The sequence below is a fragment of the Furipterus horrens genome, unplaced genomic scaffold (assembly GCF_987537825.1).
Source record: "Furipterus horrens unplaced genomic scaffold, mFurHor1.1.pri manual_scaffold_2, whole genome shotgun sequence".
Taxonomy (NCBI): domain Eukaryota; kingdom Metazoa; phylum Chordata; class Mammalia; order Chiroptera; family Furipteridae; genus Furipterus; species Furipterus horrens.
The window spans coordinates 77,579,710-77,602,908 of record NW_028327172.1 but is presented as its reverse complement, the minus strand read 5'-3'; the positions used below and the strand labels follow the sequence as shown (position 1 = coordinate 77,602,908).

At 34.8% G+C, this 23,199-nt stretch overlaps 1 protein-coding gene across 1 annotated transcript in view; it reads left to right on the top strand.

Moving 5' to 3' along the window:
- The window catches only part of LOC150018864 (cytoplasmic dynein 2 heavy chain 1), a 283,446-nt gene that overhangs the window by 175,549 nt on the left and 84,698 nt on the right, over positions 1-23,199 (top strand). The window contains exons 75-78 of the mRNA XM_090265892.1: positions 69-141; positions 14,666-14,826; positions 18,020-18,145; positions 20,997-21,107. Coding sequence (XP_090122018.1) covers positions 69-141; positions 14,666-14,826; positions 18,020-18,145; positions 20,997-21,107 — 471 coding nt within the window. The remainder of the gene's footprint in view (positions 1-68; positions 142-14,665; positions 14,827-18,019; positions 18,146-20,996; positions 21,108-23,199) is intronic.

The window sequence follows — 23,199 nt, the reverse complement described above, 5'->3', positions numbered from 1 at the left end:
TTGTTTAGTTAACAAAAACTGTTGTGAGAACTTTATTTTTTTTTAAATATCCTAAACTTTATTTTAAGGTTCTTGTGGTACAGGCACTCAGACCAGACAGACTGCAAAGTGCCATGGCTCTCTTCGCATGTAAAACTCTGGGTAAGTGCAATACTTTTCTAGAACTAGACCATTGACCTTAATTTGTTTCTAATCTACTTGTTATTTGATGCTACCTTAGTTTAGAAGAGTAGCGGTATTTTTTCTTCATTCTATTTACAGTTTTCACATGGTTTAAAAAAAAAAAAAGATTTTTGTGTTGGATATGACCCTATATTTTAAAAAGATTTTATTTGCTTTTGTGGGGGCAGGGAGAAAGAGGAGAGAAAACTGATCAGTTGCCTCTCATATACACCCCTACCAGAACCTTAACCTGCGACCTCGGCATGCGCACTGACTGGGAATCAAACCTGTGACCTTTTGCTTTACAGGATGATGCCCAACCAATGGAGCCATACTGGTCAAGGCAGGATGTGACCCTATTTAATGTATTAAGTTTGTTGCATAATTGACTTCCTGTATTTAGTTAAGGTGTTTGAAGTTTAAAAATATTTTTCTTATGAAATCACTTTAGATATTTAGACATTTGTCCAAGATTAGGATTTCAAAGCAGGGAATCAAGTGTTTGATTTAGAACATTAAAGCCAAACAAACACATACCATTGTCTTAGGAAAAGAAACCTTCAAAATGAGTTATTTTTGCTGTGTATAAAACAAAAAAATGAATATTTGTATGTCTTTAAGATTATAAATAAACTGCAGTAATGCACATTTTGTCTTTCAAATAGGCTTACCTGAAGAATTAAAAGTGATTAATCACTTGGAAATAATAATGTATACCATGTTTCTGTTTGTATAAGAAATTTTGGAAAAACTATGTTAAGGAAAGATTATGAAAAATATTTTAGTTGAAGCATAGAGTCATCTAAGAATAATGGATTTTGATTATTCTAAACTGCAGTAGGTTTTAGATATATGTTGGAAATGAAAGTGGCATAATTAAAATAGTGTGCTGACAATTTTTCTAGAAATCCTTCGTTTCTATTTTATTTTCCATATATGTGTATATGAAATTATATAGAGAAACTTTTTATTAATTGTAACTTACATATATTCCAGGCAATCCTAACACCATTTAATGTATTTTTCTCTAAATTAGATTTTCTCATATAAATAAGTTAGCACAGAGTTTTATGAAATTGAAAAGATATACTGAGCCTTCTAGGTTTATCACTGGAAAACCTTGCAGTATTGAATAATCAATTTTTGTTCATTTATAAAGTTGTTGTATTTGGTTATATCAGGGTATTATTTTGAGAAATTATCTCTTTAGATGGTCAGATTTACTCCAGTGAACACACACCCTCATTTAAACTTGAATGTTCGTAATGATAATAATTACAGCTAAAACTTAGAGTTCTTACTATATGCCAGGTACTAGTCTAAGAGCTAGACATGTATCAGCTCTTTTAATCCTCACAGCAATCCAAGGAGGGGCTCTTTCTATACCCATTTAAAGGTGAGGACACAAGATCACACAGCTAATAAATGATAGAATTCAAACCCAGCTCCAAAGCCTTTGTTCTTATTAAATACTGAAGGAGTCTAATTTATTTTCAGTTTAGAGGGATATTGTTGGTGGGTATTAATATAAAAGTCTTGTTAAACCTTAAGTAAAATTATTCCTTATACATATCCAACCCTACTTTAACCTGCTGTATTAGTGTCCTGGAATTTTTCTAAGTTCCACGTACTGGGTGACTTCAAGCAACTGAAATTTATTGTCTTATTGTCTTACAGTTCTGGAGACTAGAAGGCCAAAAGTAAGCTATTTTCAAAGCCATGTACCTTCTAAAACTTGTAGGAGAATTCTTTCTTGCCTCTATTTAGATTCTAAGGTTTGCTGGCAATCTTTGGTCTTCCTTGGCTTGCATATGCATAACTCAAATCTTTGCCTTTGTAGTCACATGACATTTTCTCTGTGTGTCTCCATTTTCACATAGCTGTTTTCTTATAAGGTCACCAGTCATATTAGATTAGGGGCCTACCCTACTCCAGCATAGCATCATCTGAAGTCAGCTAATTATATCTGTAATGACCCTATTTCCAAGTAAGGTCGCATTCTGAGGTATTGGGTTTAGGACTTCAACATTTCTTTTTATGGGAAACACAGTTCAACCTATAAGATCTACCAATCCATCTTTTCACATAATGGCAGTCTTCTGCTTTACCTTCCATCAGAACTAGCATGTGCACGTGCACACACACAAATATTTTGAGGCTCCCTTTAGACCGGTCACTTGGTGGTTGCTAATGGGTATATGGAAGTGCATCTGCATACTCTGTGCTTTTCTTCCCTTCAGCATGGAGAAGAATTGTCCCTGTTTTTTCATTTCTGATAGAATGTTTTCCCACCAGCTAGTCTTTACTCATGTTGAGCAGAGCATTTTTCCATTTAATTCTTAGTTGCAGGTGACAGATATCTATCTTAACCTCACTCAGATGAAAAAAGGGAAAAAGCATAACCAGTACTCAGAAAGGAAGAGGTAGGGCTGACCTCTGGGCTAGCTGGTTTCATGGACTCAAACAACATCAGGAGCTTGCTTTCTTTGCCTCACCCTTGCAGGTTCTCTGTCTGTTTCTGTCCATACCCTTTTGTTTCTGCCTTATTCGTTGTGTCTATTTCTTTCTGTCTCTCATGTTTCTTCTACAGTTTTAATCCCTGCCTTTGTGTTGACCATAGCCTCAGGGTTTCTGTATATTCTGGGGGACAAGGCTGCCGATTGCATGGGATATAATTTAAAGCTTGTGATTAAAGGGAACTTTTCCTTCCAACTTCATCATCAAAAATTCTAGGGTAGGTACCTCTGCCACTAATACTACCAGAAATATTAGGAATAGCAGTTTCCCCGAAAGAAGTCATGGTGGGGGCTGTTACCAGAAATGGGAGAACTGCTGTTACAAAGCAATAGATATCCATTAAATTCAGCTTACGTATAATCTGTTTTAACTAATTTTCATATTTAAGTAGTTGGATAGTTAAACCTTTAATTTATAAAGTGTGTCCTGAGAGTCTGATTACTTTAAGAGCTACAGAATATCTAACATTTGAATCTGAAGAATAAAGTAGTTGAAGAAAGATATTAGTGTTCATGTTAAAAATGCTAATAAGCATACTTTATTTATCTTGTAAATGAATAATGTCATATGTTGCCAAATATAAACACATACTAATAACTGGATACTAGTAGGTGTATAATACATATGAAAATCAATTATTTCTATATTTACCACTTAAGTTAGCTGACTGAAGTAGCCTTTTACTAGCATTTTTGAGGAAACAAAAATGATGATAGAAATTCTTTATTTCTCACTAACAAATCTGCCTACGACCTGCTTTATTCCTCATACTCATTCTGCTTTCCCATCTGTTACTGTGAATGAATGTCCTTGTTCCAGTGAAAGGCCAACCCATTTGCTGTGTTTTTCTTTTTTCTTTTTCTTATTATATTCCTGCCATTATCCCCTTCTGCATTATAAGTTTCAACTCCTTTACTGGATCACAACATACAAACATATTTTAATATCATCTATTTTAAAAATGCCTCCCATGACCCTGTTCCCTTCTGTAACTATCATGCTAGTTTTTTACTTCCTTCTGCAGAAAAACATGTTGGAAATGTATCCATAATCAGAGAATACAGTAACCCATTTACCCAGCTTCTAGTCTGTCTTGATTATTATATTTCTTCTTTCATACCTCAACAGTTATTAGGGTTCCTTTTCACTTTCCTTTACTGTCTGCTTCTCTGCATGTCTTTTAAGTCCTGGAGTAGTCTCTCACTGACGGCTTACGCTGTTTTCCCTTCTTTCACTGTTATACATCTTTCTCTCTAGGTTACCTCACCTAGAGGTAAATGGTCATCAGTAAATCACTGACTTTTTAAAATGTTGTTTCTAGCCCTGACATCTTCCTAGAATTCTGTAGACTCAGGTATCTAAGTGTTTATTTGATGTTTTCATATGAATGTCCCGTAACAAATTTAACATGTCCGGCACAGATCTCGTGATTTTCTGCTGGCATCCACTCAGGTGCTCAAACCAAAAACCTAAGGGTGACCCTTTCTCTCTTTCCTTACTTTTTAATTTAAAAAAAATTTTTTATTAACTATAGAGAGAGAAGAAGGAAAGGGATGAGGGCAGAGAAAGAAAGAGAAATATCAGTTTGTTGTTCCACTTTTTAATGCATTCATTGGTTCCTCCTTGTATGTGCTCTGACCAGGGATCGAACTCACAACCTTGCTGTGTGGGGCCAACGCTCTAACCAACCAAGTCACCTGGTCCGGGCTCTCTTTCTTTACTTTATACACACAAATCTACCAGCAAGTTCTTTTAATTCCAGCTCTAAAATTTACTCTGAATTCATTTACTTTTTGTCATTATCGTAACCCTAATTCAAACAACCATTATCTGTCACTTCAATTACTCCATAGCTTTGGCTCTGTCTTCAGAATAAATCCAGAATCCCATCACTTCTTACACCTTCGCTACCATCCCTCTAACACTTGCTTCAAGCCATTGCCATATGAGCAAGATTATGGCCATCCAGGCCTCTTTTCTTCCCCACTTCCAATTTATTATCAACACAGCAGCCAGAGTGCATATGTTAGGTCACATCACTCTGTTCAGACTCTTCTGATGCTGTCTCATCTTTTTAATTCCTTACTGTCTTACAGGGTCTTGCATCTTAGGGTTTTTTGCTTCCTCTCAGTTGTAATCTCTTACTACTCTCTTTTGCTCATTCTTTTCCAACCACAGTCGCCTTTTTGCTGTTCTTCTAGTGCTTTGGGAATGGTTCTGCCAGCTCAAGATCTTAGCGTTTGTTAGAGCTCTATGCCCAGTTGCCTTTCTAACTTCTCTATTCAAATGTCATTTTTTTTTAGTGAAGATTTTGCTGAACACACCGCATAAAAATAACATACTCTTTCCTCAGCTCTTTATATTCTCCTGTACCCTGTTTATTTTCTCTGTGACAGTTATCACTATCTGACATATCATTACTAATTTGTTTATTAATTGTTTGTCCCCCAAGTAGAACATAAGCCACATGAGGGAACAGATTTTGTTTTGTTCACAGTTATGCCCCAGTGCTTTAAACAGCTTCTGGGAAGAACATAGAGGCACTATAAATGTTTGTTAAATCAATGACTACCTTCCTAATTTGTCTCCCTACTTCATTTCTTCCTTCCTCCCCAATCTGTTCTCTAGAAAGCTGTGTAATTTTTTAAAAACTTAAACCAAATCATCCTTATTTTTTGCATAAAACCTCCAAAATCTTCTCAAAACACTTAGAATAAAATCCAGCTTTCTTATATAACCTTAAAAGGCCCTACAAGTCGAGCCCTTGCTTGCTTCTCTGACCTCATTCTGTACCCCCCTTGCTTGCCCCTGTGCGTTCGTGGGCAAAACAGCCTTTAGACCTTTGCACTGTTTGCTCTGTTTTTCACCTTTTTTTTTTTTTTTCACGAATGGCTCTACTGTATAACCAGATGTTAATTTAAAACATTGCATTTTCAGAGAGGTCTTTCTGAGCCATCTAACCAGTAACCATGTATCTACCTGTTTTAATTCTCTGCATAGGAACACTACCTGATGTATTTCTGGTGTTTCTATATATTTATTGTCTCCTTATGTAACTAGATGCAAGTTTAAGTAAAACAAGGCAATTTTTATAGAGTTTTTAAAGAGTCTGTTTTATCAACCATTTAGTCTTTGAATATATGCTTCTCGTTGCACATGATTTATTTTATTGACTTCGTAGTTTGAACCTCTACTAACTCTTTGGAATAATTCTGTTATGGTACTATGTAGTTTTCAGGTTAAATGACATTTATGCTTAAGTAAAAACCTTATGATAGTCACATATTCAAATGCATTGAAAATTTCACATATTTCTAAGATCATATTCTACCATTTCTAAGCAAATGTTATATATATTGATGTATGGCTGGATGACTTTATTTGGTCAAATAGTTTTATTAATACAGTTTCATATAAAATGGGGGGTTTTACTATATAAAGACGATTTAAAATTTAAAATTGCTGGAGAATGACTAGCATTATCTCTTTTTCGTCAAATTACAGAGATTTGATTTCAAATTAGTTTCTTGAACATCATTCATATGGAAAGGTTTTATTAAGTTTTAGCAGTCCTTCCTACCTATAAATTTTAAAATAGTTACTTAAAATGTGTTAATGAAAGCAGTTTTTATTTGCAGATCGAAGTTAGTAGAAGAATCCTCAAAACTTATAGGCCTGCCCCTCTAATATACTCCTACAAATCAAGCCTTATGTACTAGCAAAATCTGCTATATTACTTTTTGAAAATACTTACCAGATGAAAATATTCTGACTTTTATAATTCTGATATATATGACCTTTTAAATTAACTACTCTGAGCAAGATATTATGCTTGTGTACTGAGCTGTTACAAGACATGTTCATGTAAGGCGCTGCAGCTCCTACAGGATCAGTAACTTCTTAAAAGTTCTCCACCAAAAAAGCCTTTTTGAGCCTTGCAATTTCCTAGTTTTGCAATCTTCTAGTTCTATTCCTGCTAGCAACCCATCCCAATCCCATGCGCCTTGATTCCATAGCTGCTCCATCTGTCTTGTGAGGTCTGCATATAGGAGGAAAGAAAGGACCTAAGGAAATGTGCATTCATTTTCTGTTGCATATGTAATAAGTTGTCATAAATTAGCTTAAAACAGTATCCATATCTCACAGTCCTCTGCGTAAGTCAGAAGTCTGGTGGGCTCACCTGGTTTCTTTGCTTCAACTCCTTCAAGCTGTTGGCCATCTGGGAAGGCTCTGGGAAGAATCCATTTCCAAACTCAATTCATGTTTCTCACAGAATTCAGCAACATGTGCTTGTAGGATTGAGGTCCCCATTTCCATTTCTGTTGTTTGGAGCCCTCAGCTTTCACAGGCCAGTTGCATTCTTTTTTCTGTCAGCCTCTTCCACCATCCTTAAAGCCAGCAGTGGCAGATTGAGTTCTTCACAAGCTTCACATCTCTCCGATCTCTTCCTCTACGCCATCTTCCCTGCTTCCCTCTTCTACTTCTTCACTTTGACTTTAGCTGGAGAAAATTTTCTGCATTTAACGACTCAAGTGATTACATTGGCCCACTTGGGTAATTTAGGATAATCATATTTTAAGTTTATAACCTTAGCTACATCTACAGTGTGCCTTCACAGCAGTACCTAGATTAGTGTTTGACTTAACAATCAAGATATAGGAATCTTGAGAGGAATATCTTTAGAATTCTGCATACCACAAAATGTTTGACTTTCTGTTTTTTTATTCCCAGGCTTGAGTATTATTTATTGTTCCATTTTAACTCTTTTAAACTTTTTGTTTATTTGTGTATTTATTTTTTTATTTAATCTGAATTGTATTTTTTCCATTACCGTTTAGTCCCCTTATACCCTTCCCTCAGCAATCATCACACTGTTGGCCATGTCCATGAGTCCTTTTTCCTGTACTTCAATCCCTCCTCCCCCTAACCTCCCCACCCTTCCCCACATTAGCTGTCATCTGCTCTCCATCTATGAGTCTCTGTTTTGTTTGTTATTTGAGTTTGTTCATTATATTCCACATATGAGTGAAACATGGTGTTTGTCTTTCTCTGACTGGCTTATTTGGCTTCTTTCACTTAGCATAATGTTCTCCAGGTCCATCTATACATTGCAAATAGTAAAATTTTCTTCTTTTTTATGGACACATAGTATACCATCGTGTAAATGTCCTATAGTTGTTTTACCCACTCTTCTACCAATAGACAATTGGGCTGCTTCATATCTTGGTGATTGTAAATACTGTAATGCTTCAGTGAGCTTAGGGGTGCTTATGTTCTTCCAAACTAGTGTTTTGGGTTCCTTCAGATATATTCCCAGAAGTGGGATTGCTGGGTTAAAAAGGCAGTTCCATTTTTAATTTTTTGAGGTATCTACATACTGCTTTCCACAGCGTCTGCACCAATCTTCATTCCCACCAACAGTGCAAAAGGATTCCCCTTTCTCTACATCCTCGCCAGCACTTGTCGTTTGTTGATTTGTTGATGATGGCCATTCTGACAGGTGTGAGATGATATCTCATTGTGGTTTTAATTTGCATTTCTCTGATATTAATGATGATGAGCATATTTTCATATGTCTATGGGCCCTATGTATGTCCTCTTTGGAGAAGTGTCTATTCAGGTCCTTTGCCCATTTTTTAATTGGGTTGTTTGGTTTTTCTTGATATCAAGTTTTTTAAGTTCTTTATAAATTTTGGATATTAACCCCTTATCAGATGTATCAGCTAATGTGTTCTCCCATTCTGTGGGTTGTCTTTTTATTTTGTTGATGATTTCCTTTATTGTGCAAAAGCTTTTTAGTTGGATGTAGTCCCATTTGTTTATTTTTTCTTTTGTTTCCCTAACCTGGGGAGATATATCAGGTAAAATATTGCTATGAGCAATGTCTGAGATTTTGCTGCCTTTGTTTTCTTCTAGGAATTTAATGGTTTCTGGTCTAACTTTTAAGTCTTTGATCCATTTTGAATTTATTCTTGTGTGTGGTATAAGAAAATGGTCTAGTTTTATTGTTCTGCATGTATCTGTCTAATTTTCTCAACACCATTTTTTGAATAAACTATCTTTAGCCCATTGTATGTGCTTGCTTCCTCTGTCGAATATTAATTGGCTATAAATGTGTGGGTTTATTTCTGGGCTCTCTATTCACTTCCATGATCTATGTGTCTGTTTTTATGCTAGTACTATGTTGTTTTGATTACTATGACCTGATGATAGAGCTTGATATTAGGTAGTGTGATTCCTTCAATTTTCTTCTTTCTCAGGATCACTGTTGATATTGGGGCCTTTTGTGGTTTTATATAAATTTTTGAAATAGTTGTTCTAGTTCTGTGATATGTCATTGGAATCTTGATAGGAATTGCATAGAATCTATAGATTGCATTTAATGATGTTAATTCTTCCCATCCATGAACAAAGTATGTGCTTCCACTTATTTGTATCTTTTTTAATTTTTTTTTCAGTGTCTTATAAGTTTCCAAGTACAGTTTTTTTACATACTTGGTAGGATTTATTCCTAAGTATTTTATTCTTTTTGAAACAATTGCAAATGAGATAGTTTTCTTAATTTCCCTTTTTGTTAGTTCGTTACTGACATATACAAATGCAACTAATACCTGGATTTTAATTTTGTATCCTGCTACTTTGCTGAATTCAGTTAGCCATTCTAATAGTTTCTTGGTGAAATCTTTGGGGTCCTCTGTACCGTATCATGTCTTCCACAATTAAAGCAATTTTACTTCATCCTTTCCAATTTGGATGCCTTTTTTTTTCTTCTTGTCTGATAGCTGTGGCTAGAAATTCCTGTACTATGTTGAATAAGAGAGGTGAAGGTGGACATCCCTGTCTTGTTCCTGATCTGAAGGGGAACACTTGCAGTTTTTTGCCTGTTGAGTGTGATGCTGGCAGTGGGTTTGTCATATATGGCCTTTTTAATGTTTGGGTATGTTCCCTCTATTGCCACTTGGCTGAGAGTTTTTATACTAAATGGGTGTTGCTAAATATCAAATGCTTTTTGTGCATCTGTCGATATGGTTATGTGGTTTTTATCCTTCATTTGGTTTATGTGACTCACATTTATTGATTTGTAAATGTTGTAACAACCTTGCATTCAAGAGTAAATCTCACTTGATCATGGCGTATGATCTTTTTGATGTATTGCTATATTCAGTTTGAGGATTTTAGCATCTATGTTCATCAGGGATGTTGGTCTATAATTTTCTTTCTTTGTAGTGTCTTAATTTGGTCTTGCAATTATGATGGTGCTGGCCTTATAAATGAGATTGAGGGCCTTCATTTTGAATTTTATGAAAGCGTTTGAGAAGGAGAGGTGTTAGTTCTTCTTGGAATGATTGGTAAAATTCACCTGTGAAATCATCCTGTCAGGGCTTTTGATTTTGGGGAGTTTTTTAAATTACTGCTTCAATTGCACAGTGTGTAAACTGTTTATTCAGGTTCTCTGATTCTTCCTGATTGAGTTTTGGGAGAAAACATGTTTCTAGGAATTTATCTGTTTTGTACAGGTTACCCGTTTTGTTGGCATGTGTTCGTTCATAATATTTTCTTAACAATCCTTTGAATTTCTTTGCTGTCAGTTGATATTTCCCCCTTTTTCATTTTTTATTTTATTTACTTGGGTCCTGTCTCTTTTTTTCTTGATGAATCTGGTTAAAAGTCAGTCAATCTTGTTTATCTTTTCAAAGAACTCCCTCTTGGATTTATTGATCTATTGTTTCATTTTTTTTTAGACTCTCTTTCATTTATTTCTGCTCTGACCTTTATTATTTCCTTCCTTCTACTCACTTTGGGCTTTGCTTTTGTTTTCAGGTTCTTTTAAGTGTAAACTTAGATTATTTGAGTGTTTTCTTGTTTTTTTGAGAAAGGTCTGTAATGGTATACATATCCCTTGTAGGATTAGTTTCCCAGTGTCACAGATTTTGGATTGTTGTGTCCTCATTTTCACTTGTTTCAGTGTATCTTTGATTTCTTCCTTGATCTAGTTGTTGACTCATTCATTGTTTAATAACATGTTAGTGTTCATGTCTTTTTTTATTTTTCAGTGTTATTCTTATAATTGATTTCTAGTTTCATTGCATTGTGGTCAAAGAAGTAGCTTGATACGATTTCAATATTCTTAAATTTATTGAGACTTGTTTTGTTTCCTAATGTGGTCTATCCTAGAAAACTTTCCATGTGCACTTGAGAAGTATGTTTATTCTGCTGCTTTGGGGTGAAATTCTCTGAAAATATCAATTAAATTCATTTGATCCAGTGTGTCATTTAAGGCCGCTGTCTCCTTGTTGATTTTCTGTCTGGAAGATCTATCTATTGAAGTCAATGGTGTGTTAAAGTTCTTGACTATCACTGTTTCTGTTGACCTCTCATTTTATGTCCATCAAGATTTGCTTCACATATTTAGCTGCTCCTGTGTTGGGTGGGTAAATGTTACTAGGGTTATATCCTCTTGTAAGATTGTTCTTTTTATCATCATGTAGTGTCCTTCTTTGTATGTTACTGTAGCCTTCATTTTAAAGTCTATTTTGTCATATATAAGTACTGCTACCCCAGCTTTTATTTTCCTTTCCATTTGCATGAAATATCTTTTTCATTCCTTTACTTCTAGTCTGTGTTTATCTTTTGATTTGAGATATGTTTCTTGGAGGTAGCATATATATGGGTCTTGTTTCCTTATCCATTGAGCTACCCTATATCCTTGTTTGGAGAATTCGAGCCATTTACATTTAAGGTGATTATTGATAGATATGTATTTCATGCCATTTTATTGTAGGACTGTTTTTTTTTTTTTTTTTTTTTCGCTCTCTTTCTCTCTTTCTTCCTCTTGTATGGGAAGCTACTTATTTCTCCTTCAATTTTAAATGATAGCATTGCTGATTAAAGGTCCTTGGTTGTAGGTCCTTGCTTTTCATGATCTTGAATATTTCATGCCACTCTCTTCTGGCCTGAAATGTTCTGTAGAAAAGTCAGATGACAGTCTTAATTGGTGCTCCCTTGTATGTAACTACTTGCTTTTCTCTTGCAACTTTTAGGATTTTCTCCTTGTCTTTAAGCCTATAATTTTAATTATGATGTGTCTTGGTGTAGGCCTCTTTGGGTCCAATTTCTTTGGGACTCTCTGAGTTTCCTGGACTCGTGTGTCTTTTTCCTTCACCAGATTAGGGAAGTTTTGAGTCATCATTTCTTCTAATAGGTTATCAGTCCCTTTGCTTGCTGTATTCTCCTTCTGGTATTCCCATAATGTGGATTTTGTTATGCTTCATGTTCCTTAATTTTTTAGTTTTTAAAATTCTCTTTTTGTTTTTGCTGTGCTGCCTGGGTATTTTTTTTTCTGCCTTGTCTCCAAATCACTGATTTTATCATCTGCTTCATCTAACCTACTGTTTATTTCTTCCAGTGTATTATTTATTTCACATATTGCACTCCTCATTTGTGACTGGCCTTTTTTTTTAATGGTTTCTTTGTTTTCTTTACATGCTGTTGAGAATCCTTATAACCATTACTCTAAACTCTGTGTTTATAAATCGCTTGCTTTCATTTCATCTAATTCTTCTGGAGAATTCTCTTGTTCTTTCATCTGAGGTCTGTTTCTTCGTATTCCTGTTTTGACTGCTTCTTTGTATTGGTTTCTATGTATTAGGTAGATCTGCAAAGACTGGTGTAGGCATTTGTTAGACCCTGCCTATGACTAGGCCTGGGCAACCTGTTTGGAGCTGTCAGCCATCCACAGCTTGTTGCTCCCTGTGCTGGGCCCCTGTGTGTACAGAAAGAACCATTCTGAGCACAAGGCAGGCTTTTTTCAGCACCTGGCCCTGGTGAGGGTGAGCTGAAGTCTCATAGAACTTCAGGAGATCTGCCTTAATTGTTAAACTAATCAGTAATAGGGCCTCAAGCTGTAATGAGCAGCCCATCTAAAGCACTACAAGGTGGGGCAGAATAATTCTTGTGTGTGGGGCTATTGCTTCCCCTCTGACTGATATTACTTGAAGAGGAATGCTGTTCTTGAGAAAGATGTCTCCTGTAGTATGGGGAATGAGTCCCCACAGGGATCCTGGTGACTGTTAAGTTCTCTCCCCAGAGCCTCCAACCCCAGACTCTCCTCAAATGTCTCTAGTCCACTCTGCCCTCCCTCTGCCATAGGAAGGGTAAGTGGTTGCAAACAAAATTATGTGGGTTGGTCCTTTAAGAGGCTCTTTGAGTCTCTAGCCATCTCTCCCGGGCAGACGAAAACCCTCTTGCTTTTCACAGCCATGTGTTATTTAGGTTCCTTTTCTAGTTCTAGTTCTGTAGGCTGGGGAGCCCAGCTTGGGGTTTAGATACTGCACTTCTCAGGGGTAACCCCCGGCCTCTGAAATATCCCTCCGGAACTTCAGCTGCTATAAGCCCAGCCAGCCTTTTCATATCTCCTTCCATTCCCTACCAGTGCAGTTGTGGCGAAGTGGTTTATTCAGTCTGTGCATTCTGCTAAGACTTCTCTCCACTTAGTGTTCAGTTGATTCAGGATGATTTCTCTACAACATAGTTGTAATTCCAGAGTGGTCCTGGCAGGTGGCTAGTGTAGCTTCCACTTAGTTTTGCCATCTTGGATCTTTTTTTTTGGCCATTTGTAGAGAATATTTTCCCACTTGGTTAATGTATATTCAGTTAGAAATTGATTGCTGTCTTTCTTTTATTGATGTTTGTCCTACAGATTTAGAGTTCTCTTTTCTTTTCAGTAAAGGAAGAGTAATTTTGTACACCTGATGTCTATTAGTCTTTTTGTTAGGGAGGATGAGCTGAATGAGGAAAAATGAATCTGTTATACTTATCACCTGTAATCGCTTGATATTAATGTTCTTCTTTTTTTATTACCAAGGTACCTGAAAAGTGTAGGAGTTATGTTCTTTTCTTTTTAAACTGCAAATTATTTCTTTTTTATTATTTCAGTAGTCTGAGTAAAGTAAGATATAATAAAAGTTTAAGTTGTTTAACTTATATTTAGTTCTTTATTGTTATTTTAAAAGAAATTATACATTTGACAGATGCATGGTCAGATTATAGTATCCATGATTAACAAGTAGTTCTACTTCATAATTCACAATGATAATTCACAATGCAATGAATATTTTGGGCCCTTTAACTTTGTTGACTAGTTTTGAATGATTCTCACTGCAGTTCTAATGCTATCATGAGTCTGAATTATTTGTCTTAATAAAACCAATGATTATATACAGACTCAGTTCACTTATAATGCAATGGAGATTTTATTGGAGTTTTCTGGGCAGAATGTCTAACACAGAAGTCCCAAGAAACATGAATGTGTTGCATAAGTTACCTTAAATGCTATGATATTTTTCATGATTGTTTTCTAGTCCAAAACTTTTCAGTAATTTGAAATATTATGTAAAATGAATTGAATATATATTGATTATCTGTGGAATTTTAACTAGAGAAGTAATAATTGAATTTATGGTTGGCCCTGGATATAAAATGGTGAACAAAACAGATATAATTTCTGCCCTCATGGAGTTTACAGTTTACATTTGTTAAATTAAGAAATGACATGGCAATCTGAAGTTAAATTTTTAAAGGCAGTTTTTATATTTGCATTTATGTTCCAAATAAAACACATGTTTTAGTCAATAATCATTTTATATGAAGATATCTTTATATTTTGACATATTCTTGTCACATACTACATCTAACTAACAAACTGAGAGCTCATATTTCTGTCTCTGAACTAAGCATTCTTCTCATTCTGTATCATTTTTTCTCCTCTTAGTTCATGAACTTAAATAACTTTATCTTACACATAACAGTTAAATTGTTTACCAGATTATTATGGAAATCTGATTCCTCATATTCATGGGATTATACGTCACATAATTACTGTCTGTTTTATATGTATATATATATATATATATATATATATAGTTTTAATAGATTTTCTCTGATTCATTTTACTTTTTATTTTTAATTTCTTTAATATATCTTTTAGGACTAAAAGAGTTGTCCCCACTCCCTCTAAATCTCAAACGTTTATACAGAGAGACGCTAGAAATTGAACCCATCTTGATAATTATTTCTCCGGGTGCTGATCCTTCTCAGGAGCTTCAAGAGCTTGCTAATGCTGAAAGAAGTGGAGAGTGTTATCACCAGGTCAGTACATAGTGCTCTTCCAGCCAAACCTGATCCTATTTTGAAACAGACATTCTTTGTTGTAGTAAACCAAATAATGTTTCCCAAGGGTGTCCATGTCCTGATCCTGAGAATCTGTGAATTTGTTACCCTTTTTGGTAATAAAAGCTTCGCATATATAATTAAGTTAATTTGGAGAGGTTATTCTGGATTAGCAGGGTGGACCCAATATAATCACAGGGATTCTTAGAGGAAGGAGGCAGAAGAGGTCAAATGAAGGAAGGAGATGTGATGGCGACAGCAGAGGTTAGAGAGATAGAAGATTTTGTGATGCTGGCTTTCAAGATAGAGAGAGGGGCCCTGAGCAAAGAAATCCAGGTGGTGCCCTGGCTTCTGTGGCTCAGTGGATTGAGCATCGGCCTGCAAGCCAAGTGTCGCTGGTTCGATTCCCAGTCAGGGCACATGACTAGGTTGCACGTCAGGTCCCCCGTTGGGGGTGTGAGTGAGAGGCAACCACACAGTGATGTTTCTCTCCCTCTCTTTCTCCTTTCCCCTTTCTCTAAAAATAAAATAAATAAACAAACAAACTAATTAATTAATTTTTTAAAAAAAGGAAATCCAGGTGGCTTGTTGGGCTGGAGAAGGCTAGGGAAGGAGTCTTTCCTCAAACCTCCCGAAAGAACATGCCCGTTAGTGCCACTTTTCTTTTCAAACCAAGCACCTTGATTTTAGACAATGGGACTTCTGACCTCCAGAAGTCATAAGATAATAAATTCACCTAGTTTTAAGGCTCTTAATTATGATAATTTATTATAACAGTACTAGGAAACTAATATATTTGCTTACATTTTAAGAATAATTAAAAATTTTTACTTGGATGCTTTTACATAAATCAGCAATATTTACTTAGCAAAAACAAATGAAAGAAATAAATTTAAAAAAATTTCTTTCTTGAAGTAAATTTGAAAGCTTTAATTTGTTTAGAGTACCTCTTTAATTCATTTTGCATGTGAGTTTTATTACTTACCTTCAGTTTTTAATAGGTGAATAAATAAACCTTTCTACTGGTAAAATAATAATGATTAAAAAAGTAAATGCTTCACAACAACCAAAAATGAAAAGTAAGATGTTTTCAGGAACATAAATAGAAGATAACAAAAAAGCAAAGAGTTAGGCTCAATTGTTCAGATTTTGTATAGCCTAACTTTAGGGAATTTCATTTAATTCTATTTATAGTGTAATAATACATTTATTAGAATAGTTTTCAATTATCAATAAAGTGTCTTGAGGAAGGGGAGCCCTTTCTCTTTTCCTTTTTTGTTCTCACTGAAGCTATATATTTACTGATTTTAGAGAAAAAGAAACTGGGAGGTTGAAAGGTGGGGGAGAGAGAATGTGTGAGAAAGAAAGAGGTGTGAGAAGCATCAATTGGTTGCCCTGACCAAGGATTAAACATGCAGCCTTTTGGGGTATGGGTTGATGCTCCACCCAACTGAGCCACAAGGCCAGGGCAGGGAAGCCTTTTTCTATAGGTAGTATCTGTTAGCAGTGATCTTGACAGAAAGATAAAACTATTTAAACTTGGAGAGTTTTAAGTATTCAACTTGCAAAATTGTTTAATGTAGTAAAACCTTTAAATATGGGCATATTTATACAACTGTTACTAAAATTTTTGTTGCTATGCTGAATATATATGCTAAGGATATTAATATATTAATGCAAAAACTAATTTTTTAATTTGAGAAACCGGTGTTCTTTTTTGCAGGGGGGAGGGGATAACCATTTTTCTGCTGTGTGTAAAAACGAGTTTTTTTTTTATGTTAGTATCTTCTTCTAAGATTCCATGGATCTTTAAGCTGTTTTCACACACTTGATGCCTTATGGAATATTTTGAGTTGTCTATTTTTACCTACCATTTCAGTTATGCAAAATATCCTCTTTTAAAATTCTGATTATGCTGTACATTCCTTCATTTTATTTTTTTAATTTTTAATTAATGACGAACTAATTTGTGTATTGAAACAATTCAGTCACTCTTTGTTTCATACATTTTCTTAGTCCCAGGTTAGACCTTAAAAATTTAGAAAATCCAATATGTAAATATTTATTATCTCTTTTATTTTATGCTTTAGCAAGCAATGTTTTAGACATTGTTCCCATTCTCAAAGACTTCATAGTCTAATTGAAAACAAAACCAGTACTTGTAAAAGTAAACTAAAAATGAAATGAAATAATATCTTGTGTTTGTAATGAGAAAAGAAATCACTGTTGTCTGAAGTAATCTATAACAGTACTTCTCAAAAATATTTTGACTATGTACCTAGTAAAAAAGTTAAGCCAGGGCTCCCAATATATGTGTGTGTGTATATACATATACATAGACACACACACACAGATGTAGTCGTATTGATATACAAGTATTAAATGAATTGTCCTTAAAAATGCGGAGGGGTTTCAACTACATATGGCAAGTGGCATGTACCTCTTAGATTCTTGACTAAAACTTTTAAAGAATCTTAGACTTAAGTAGTCACCTAGTCCAAGCATTTAAATAATAGAGAAATCTTATCTACTGAATGTAGTATCTAGGGTCTTCCCATTTCTGCTTGAATACTTTTAATGCTTGGAAGTCTTTTGTTGCATAAAGTGGCCTGTTCTAGTACTGATGCACTACAGGGACTGGAAATATTGGACTAGAATTCCAGTGACATCCGAATTCTTATTCCCTCTCCCCCTTTATTTTCTCCCCTCCCCTTTTCTCTCTTTTCCCTACTTTCTCTGTCTGAGAAGCAATGGAGGAGCAGAAGGCTGAGTGTAGTCTTGAGGCTCACCAACATGTTAGGATTTGCTAGATGTTGAAGGGCCAGGGACTGAACGACACAGTTAAATAGTAACTTGAGAGCCAAATAATGGCGATGTTGGAGAAATTAAGAGAAGTAAACTAATTCAATGAGACTATAGTTATTAAAAAACATTTTTAAAGCACTATGTTTGAGAGGGGAAGAATTACAGAAAATAGTGGGATGAAGAACAAAAGGCTCCAATAATTTCTATACTGTTCTATAACTTGCAGGCATGTATGGATAATACATTTTAATAAATAGAAAAATACTGACTTCGATATTTCTTATTAAAAATTGAGAATCTTGATTACATGTTACAACATGTTAGCATATTTATGTTTTTAGTTTTGTTTTTTGTTTTTGTGTTGCAGGTTGCCATGGGTCAAGGTCAAGCTGATTTAGCAATTCAAATGTTAAAGGAATGTGCCCACAATGGAGACTGGCTCTGTTTGAAGAACTTACATCTTGTGGTATCTTGGCTGCCAGTTCTGGAAAAGGTAGATTTAGATAGATGTGGTACAAATAATATCAGATACATTCAATTCAGTAATCTTAAAGGGACAACAGTATTAAAACATGTCATGCATTATTTATGATGATGTTTTTAAAAAATTAGTATTTGAGAAATAATTTCAAATCTGTTAAGTGTTTTCTTCTTAAGTATGTACATTGTACAAACCAAAATGGATCTTTTAATAGAAACTCTATAAATCTTTTTTTAACAGATCAGCTATTTAATTAGGTTTTTTTGAAAGAAACTTAGGACTTCATTTTGTGAGGATAAAGCCCATTTGTGAGAGCAAACAAACAGCAGAGGTAGTCCTGGAGCTGTGGAAGCACTGTGATTTATGGCAGAAGTTAGAAGTCTACAGCTTTCTGATCTCTCTTGCGCTGCTCTGTAATCTTGTATTTCTCCTTCTCGGTGTCAAAGATCACCCCCTCCTGGTGTCTGGGCTTGCACACAAAACTCTGTTTTTTAAAGGCATTTAAGGAGAGCCAAGAAATTATTAATCATGATTGAAGGGACACTTAGAGATTTTTTCTTTCCAGAGGAAAAATTGGGAAGGGCCTTTAAGGTTGTAGCAGATCTGTCTCTAACATTACTTTCTCTTTATGCTCTTGTCTTGTTGTGCCTGTATTGTGAGGAAAGACGCAGACAAGTCAAAGGGAACCGTAGCACAGGTACCCTAGTTGTTGACACAACTAGGATGTAAACTGAAGCAATTGTTTCATTTAACTCAGTGACCCCAACATGAAAGTAACCTTAAGATGGAACACATTGCTGGGTAGGTTTTAAATGCAAACCTGGATTTAAGTCCAGTGTTTATTTAACAAAGATGACTGTGGCCTTGGGTAGTTAGTGGTGGATCTAAAGACAAAATATTCCTTGAAGGCTCTCTGTGATTGAGCTACTGTAGAAGGGGAAGGTTATCATGATTAACTTCAGCAAATACAAGTAGAGACATCGTGGTGGAGACGTTCATGCCTAGTACAAGGAATGAAGGTGTCCTTGAATATGATAGAAGGACCTGGGTGAGGCAGTGCAGGGCAGTGGAGTTAGATGTTGAAGGGTTTAGGTTATTGAATACCCTGAGAACCATGCAGAGGAATTTGAATTTTTGTCCTTGGGCCTAGAGAGTCAGAGGAGGTCCTTAGCAGGGTAATTAGTAATTAATTTAATTGATCTGACAGAAGTATTATTTGGAATAGATTCAAACAGAATAGAGTTGTTGGAGGGAGGTTCTAGCCTAGCTGTGATGTGTTAAAATTTTGTGCAGTCCTAATAAGCTGGCCGCTACAGCACCTTACACAAAATAGATAATCAGTAAATCTTTGAGTTAATGACTGAGTGAATGAATTATGGCCTGTGATGATTCTTTACTTCTTATCAACAAAACATATAGATTTTGAAATGGGGTATATATGAATATTTAAATATTCATTATTATTACAATATTCTGTAAGAGTAACTAATGCACAAAAATATAAATTTTATATCTGAGTAATCATATTTTAACATATATAAAGAAGATCTGTGAATACTTGAATCTTGTTTCCTGTTTTAAACAGTATATTGATAGCTGTTAATTTATATAAAATGTAATTATAGTTATTACTTAATGAGAACATTTGAAGCATATAGGGTAGATTGTATTTAAAAGTTTTAAAATCAAACTTTATAGTTTAAAAATTTACATTGTAAAATCATTATAAGGTGTAGATATATTTTATAACTTAAGATTTTAAACAATCATGATGCTTCTTATGTTCAATTCTTTTGCCGTTTTTTGATAATCTTAACTCACAGTTCACATTAATAATGAATGTCTTAGTATTAGACATAGATTATATTTATTAAAATAATTTTTAGACTTCACTTTCTTTTGGAGCTATCAAGATTTTTTGGTTATCAACATTTCTTATTAATATTCTTTCATTTATTCTATAAACACTTGCTAAGTACAGAAAACAGCAAGAACTGTCCTGGGTGCTGGTTACATATAAAATTTGTACCTGTTTTCTAGGACCTTAGTTTAGAAGATACTAACTACCTTAGTAATATGTAGTATGATTGCTACTATAAGAGATAATTTACAAAATGTGATTAGTGATTAATTCTGTTTGGGATTGTGGTAGTGAAAAGTTGGAAAAGATATTCCCCTAAGATAGGATATTTAAATTACATTTTGACAAATGAATAAGAGTTTGTCAGGCTATAAAGAGAGTAACAGTTAGAAAGGATATGATGAGTAAAGACACAGAGGCATAAAAATTTGAATTAGTGTCTAAAGCATACAGCATGGATAGATAAATTTATATGGTAAAGTTTTTGTTTTATATCATATACAACAGGATACACTAGCAATTGTCAGTAAAGCAATTGATACCATTATGCTTTTGTGGAAGCATAAATTGAAGCAATGGGAACCAGAAGGTCTAAAGATGACTGTTAATTTTGCATAGCAATTATACCTATTCCTTATCTCGTACTTATTATGTATCAGGGAGTTTTAAGTGTTTTACAGAATACTATGTGGTGTAGGTACTATTATTATACTTGCTCAGTGATAGAGTGATAGTGTAAGTCATGGAACCCAAGGTTACATAGCAAATACATGCAGAATTGGGAATTCAAGCCTATTGGCCAGGCTCCAGGTCAAGCTATTACATATTACACTAAGCTAATAATAGAGAAGATGTATATTTAAAGTTAATATAATCAACACCTTATGGGATATATCAGAAAGTCACAAATATTTTAGTAAGAAAATTTTCTTAGTAATAGTATATTTATAAAATGGAAATTTGTGTGTGTAATTAGATTTTTATTGTTGTTTTATAAACAAGGAGTTGAATACTCTTCAGCCTAAAGATACCTTTCGTCTTTGGCTCACTGCAGAAGTTCATCCCAACTTTACTCCTATTTTATTACAATCAAGTCTGAAGATAACATATGAGGTAAGAAGGTTTAAAACTTGAAACACTGGTTATGTATGTTCAGTAATCTCTACATGTCTTCCACAGCTCTGTAAACAACCATTTATCATTCAAAACTTTACGTTTTGATGAGGTTAATATATGTAAATAATAGCATGAGATGGTATTTATAAATATACATTTAATTTTTCTTTCCAATTATATATATATATATTTTTTTCATAATAAAAAACACATTACATGAAATTTACCATTTTAACCATTTTTAAGTGTATGGTAATGTTAACTATATGTACCTTATTGTGCATATCTATAGCAATTTTTTATCTTGCAAAACTGAGGCTGTATCCATGAAAAGCAACCTGCCATTTCCTCTCTCTTCACCCCTGGCCACCACCATTCTACTTTCTGTTTCTATGACTTTTCCCACATAAGATATCTTATCTAAGTGGATTCATTATGTTTTTTGTGACTCGCTTATTTTATGTGGCATTATGTCCTCAAGGTTTGTCCATGGGTAGCATATGACATGACAGGATTTCCTTCTTTTTTTCTTTTCATTTTAATTTTTTAAATTTATTTTTATTGTATTTCCCCCCTTACCGTTATCCCCTTTATACCATATTCCACCTCCACCCACCCCCTTTCCCCGCAGTCACCACACTGTTTTTGTAAGGATGAATGATACCCCACTGTGTGTATTTTGTATGCTTTATCCATTCTTTAGTCCCCACACAGTTAGGTCTTCTGCCTTTTTGGTATTGTGTATAATGTTGCAGTGAACATGTGTGGGCAAATAACTCTTCAGGATCCTGTTTTCAGTTTTTTTGGATATATACCCAAAAGTGGGATTGTGGGATCGTAGGGTAATTCTAATTTTAATTGTTTGAGGAACGTCCATACTGTTTCCATTGCAGTGCACCATCTTACCTTACTACCAACAGTGCACATTGTCTGTATCCTTGACAACACTTATTTTCTGTGTGTGTGTGTTTTAATAGCAGCCATTCTAACAGTGTGAGGTGATATCTCACTATGGTTTTCATTTGCATTTCCTTGATATTAGTGATGTTGAACATCTGTTTATATGCTTGTTGGCCATTTGTATATTTTCTTTGGGGAAGTGTCTGATTCAAAGTCATTTGCCCATTTTTAATAGGAATATTTTTGTTGTAGAGTTGTAGGAGTTCCTTACAGGTTGGGGCAAAAGTAGGTTTAGAGTTGTTCGTATGAAAAATAATACAATAATTAATAAATAATAATACAAGGATAAACTCTGTTTTGAATACTCATAACTGTAAACCTGCTTTTTCCTCACCCTGTATATTCTGGAGTTGAGAGTTAAGTTACAGGGGTTCCTTATCAGATATATAGTTTACTATTATTTTCTCCCATTCTAAGGTTTGCTATTTCACTGTGTTTCCTTTGATGCATAGATATTTTAAAGTTTGATGTTATGTCATTTTTTTTTTAAGATTTTATTTGTTTATTTTTAGAAAGAAGGGAAGGTGGGGGAGAAAGGGAGAGAAACATCAATGTGTGGCTGCCTCTCACATGCCCCCAACTGGGGACCTGGTCCACAACCCAGGCATGTGCCCTAACTGGGAATTGAACCCGCAACCTTTTGGTTCATAGGTCGGTACTCAATCCACAGAGTCACACCAGCCAGGGCTGTTTTTGTTTTTATTGCCTGTGCTTTTTATGCCATATCCAAAAAATCATTGCAAAATCAGTTTCATGAAGCTGTTCTCCTATGTTTTCCTCTAGGAGTTTTTTAGTTTCAGATCTTAAACGTTTATATTTTTCATCCATTTTGAGTTATTTTTGTATATGGTATAAGGTAAGGGTTTAACTTTATTCTTTTGTACCTGGATATCCAGTTTTTTTTTTTTTTAATGTGTTTTATTGATTAAAATATTACAGTTGTGCCAATTTCCCTTCCCTCTGCTCCCCTCCACCCGGTGGCCCCCCTCCCTCCAGTTGTCCCCCCCTTTTAGATTATGTCCATTAGTTGTGCATACAGTTCCTCCCAACCTCTCTCCATCTATTCCATTCCCTCCTACCATGATCCCCAATTCCTATATCATCTCCCTCCCTCTCCCCACTCCCCCTC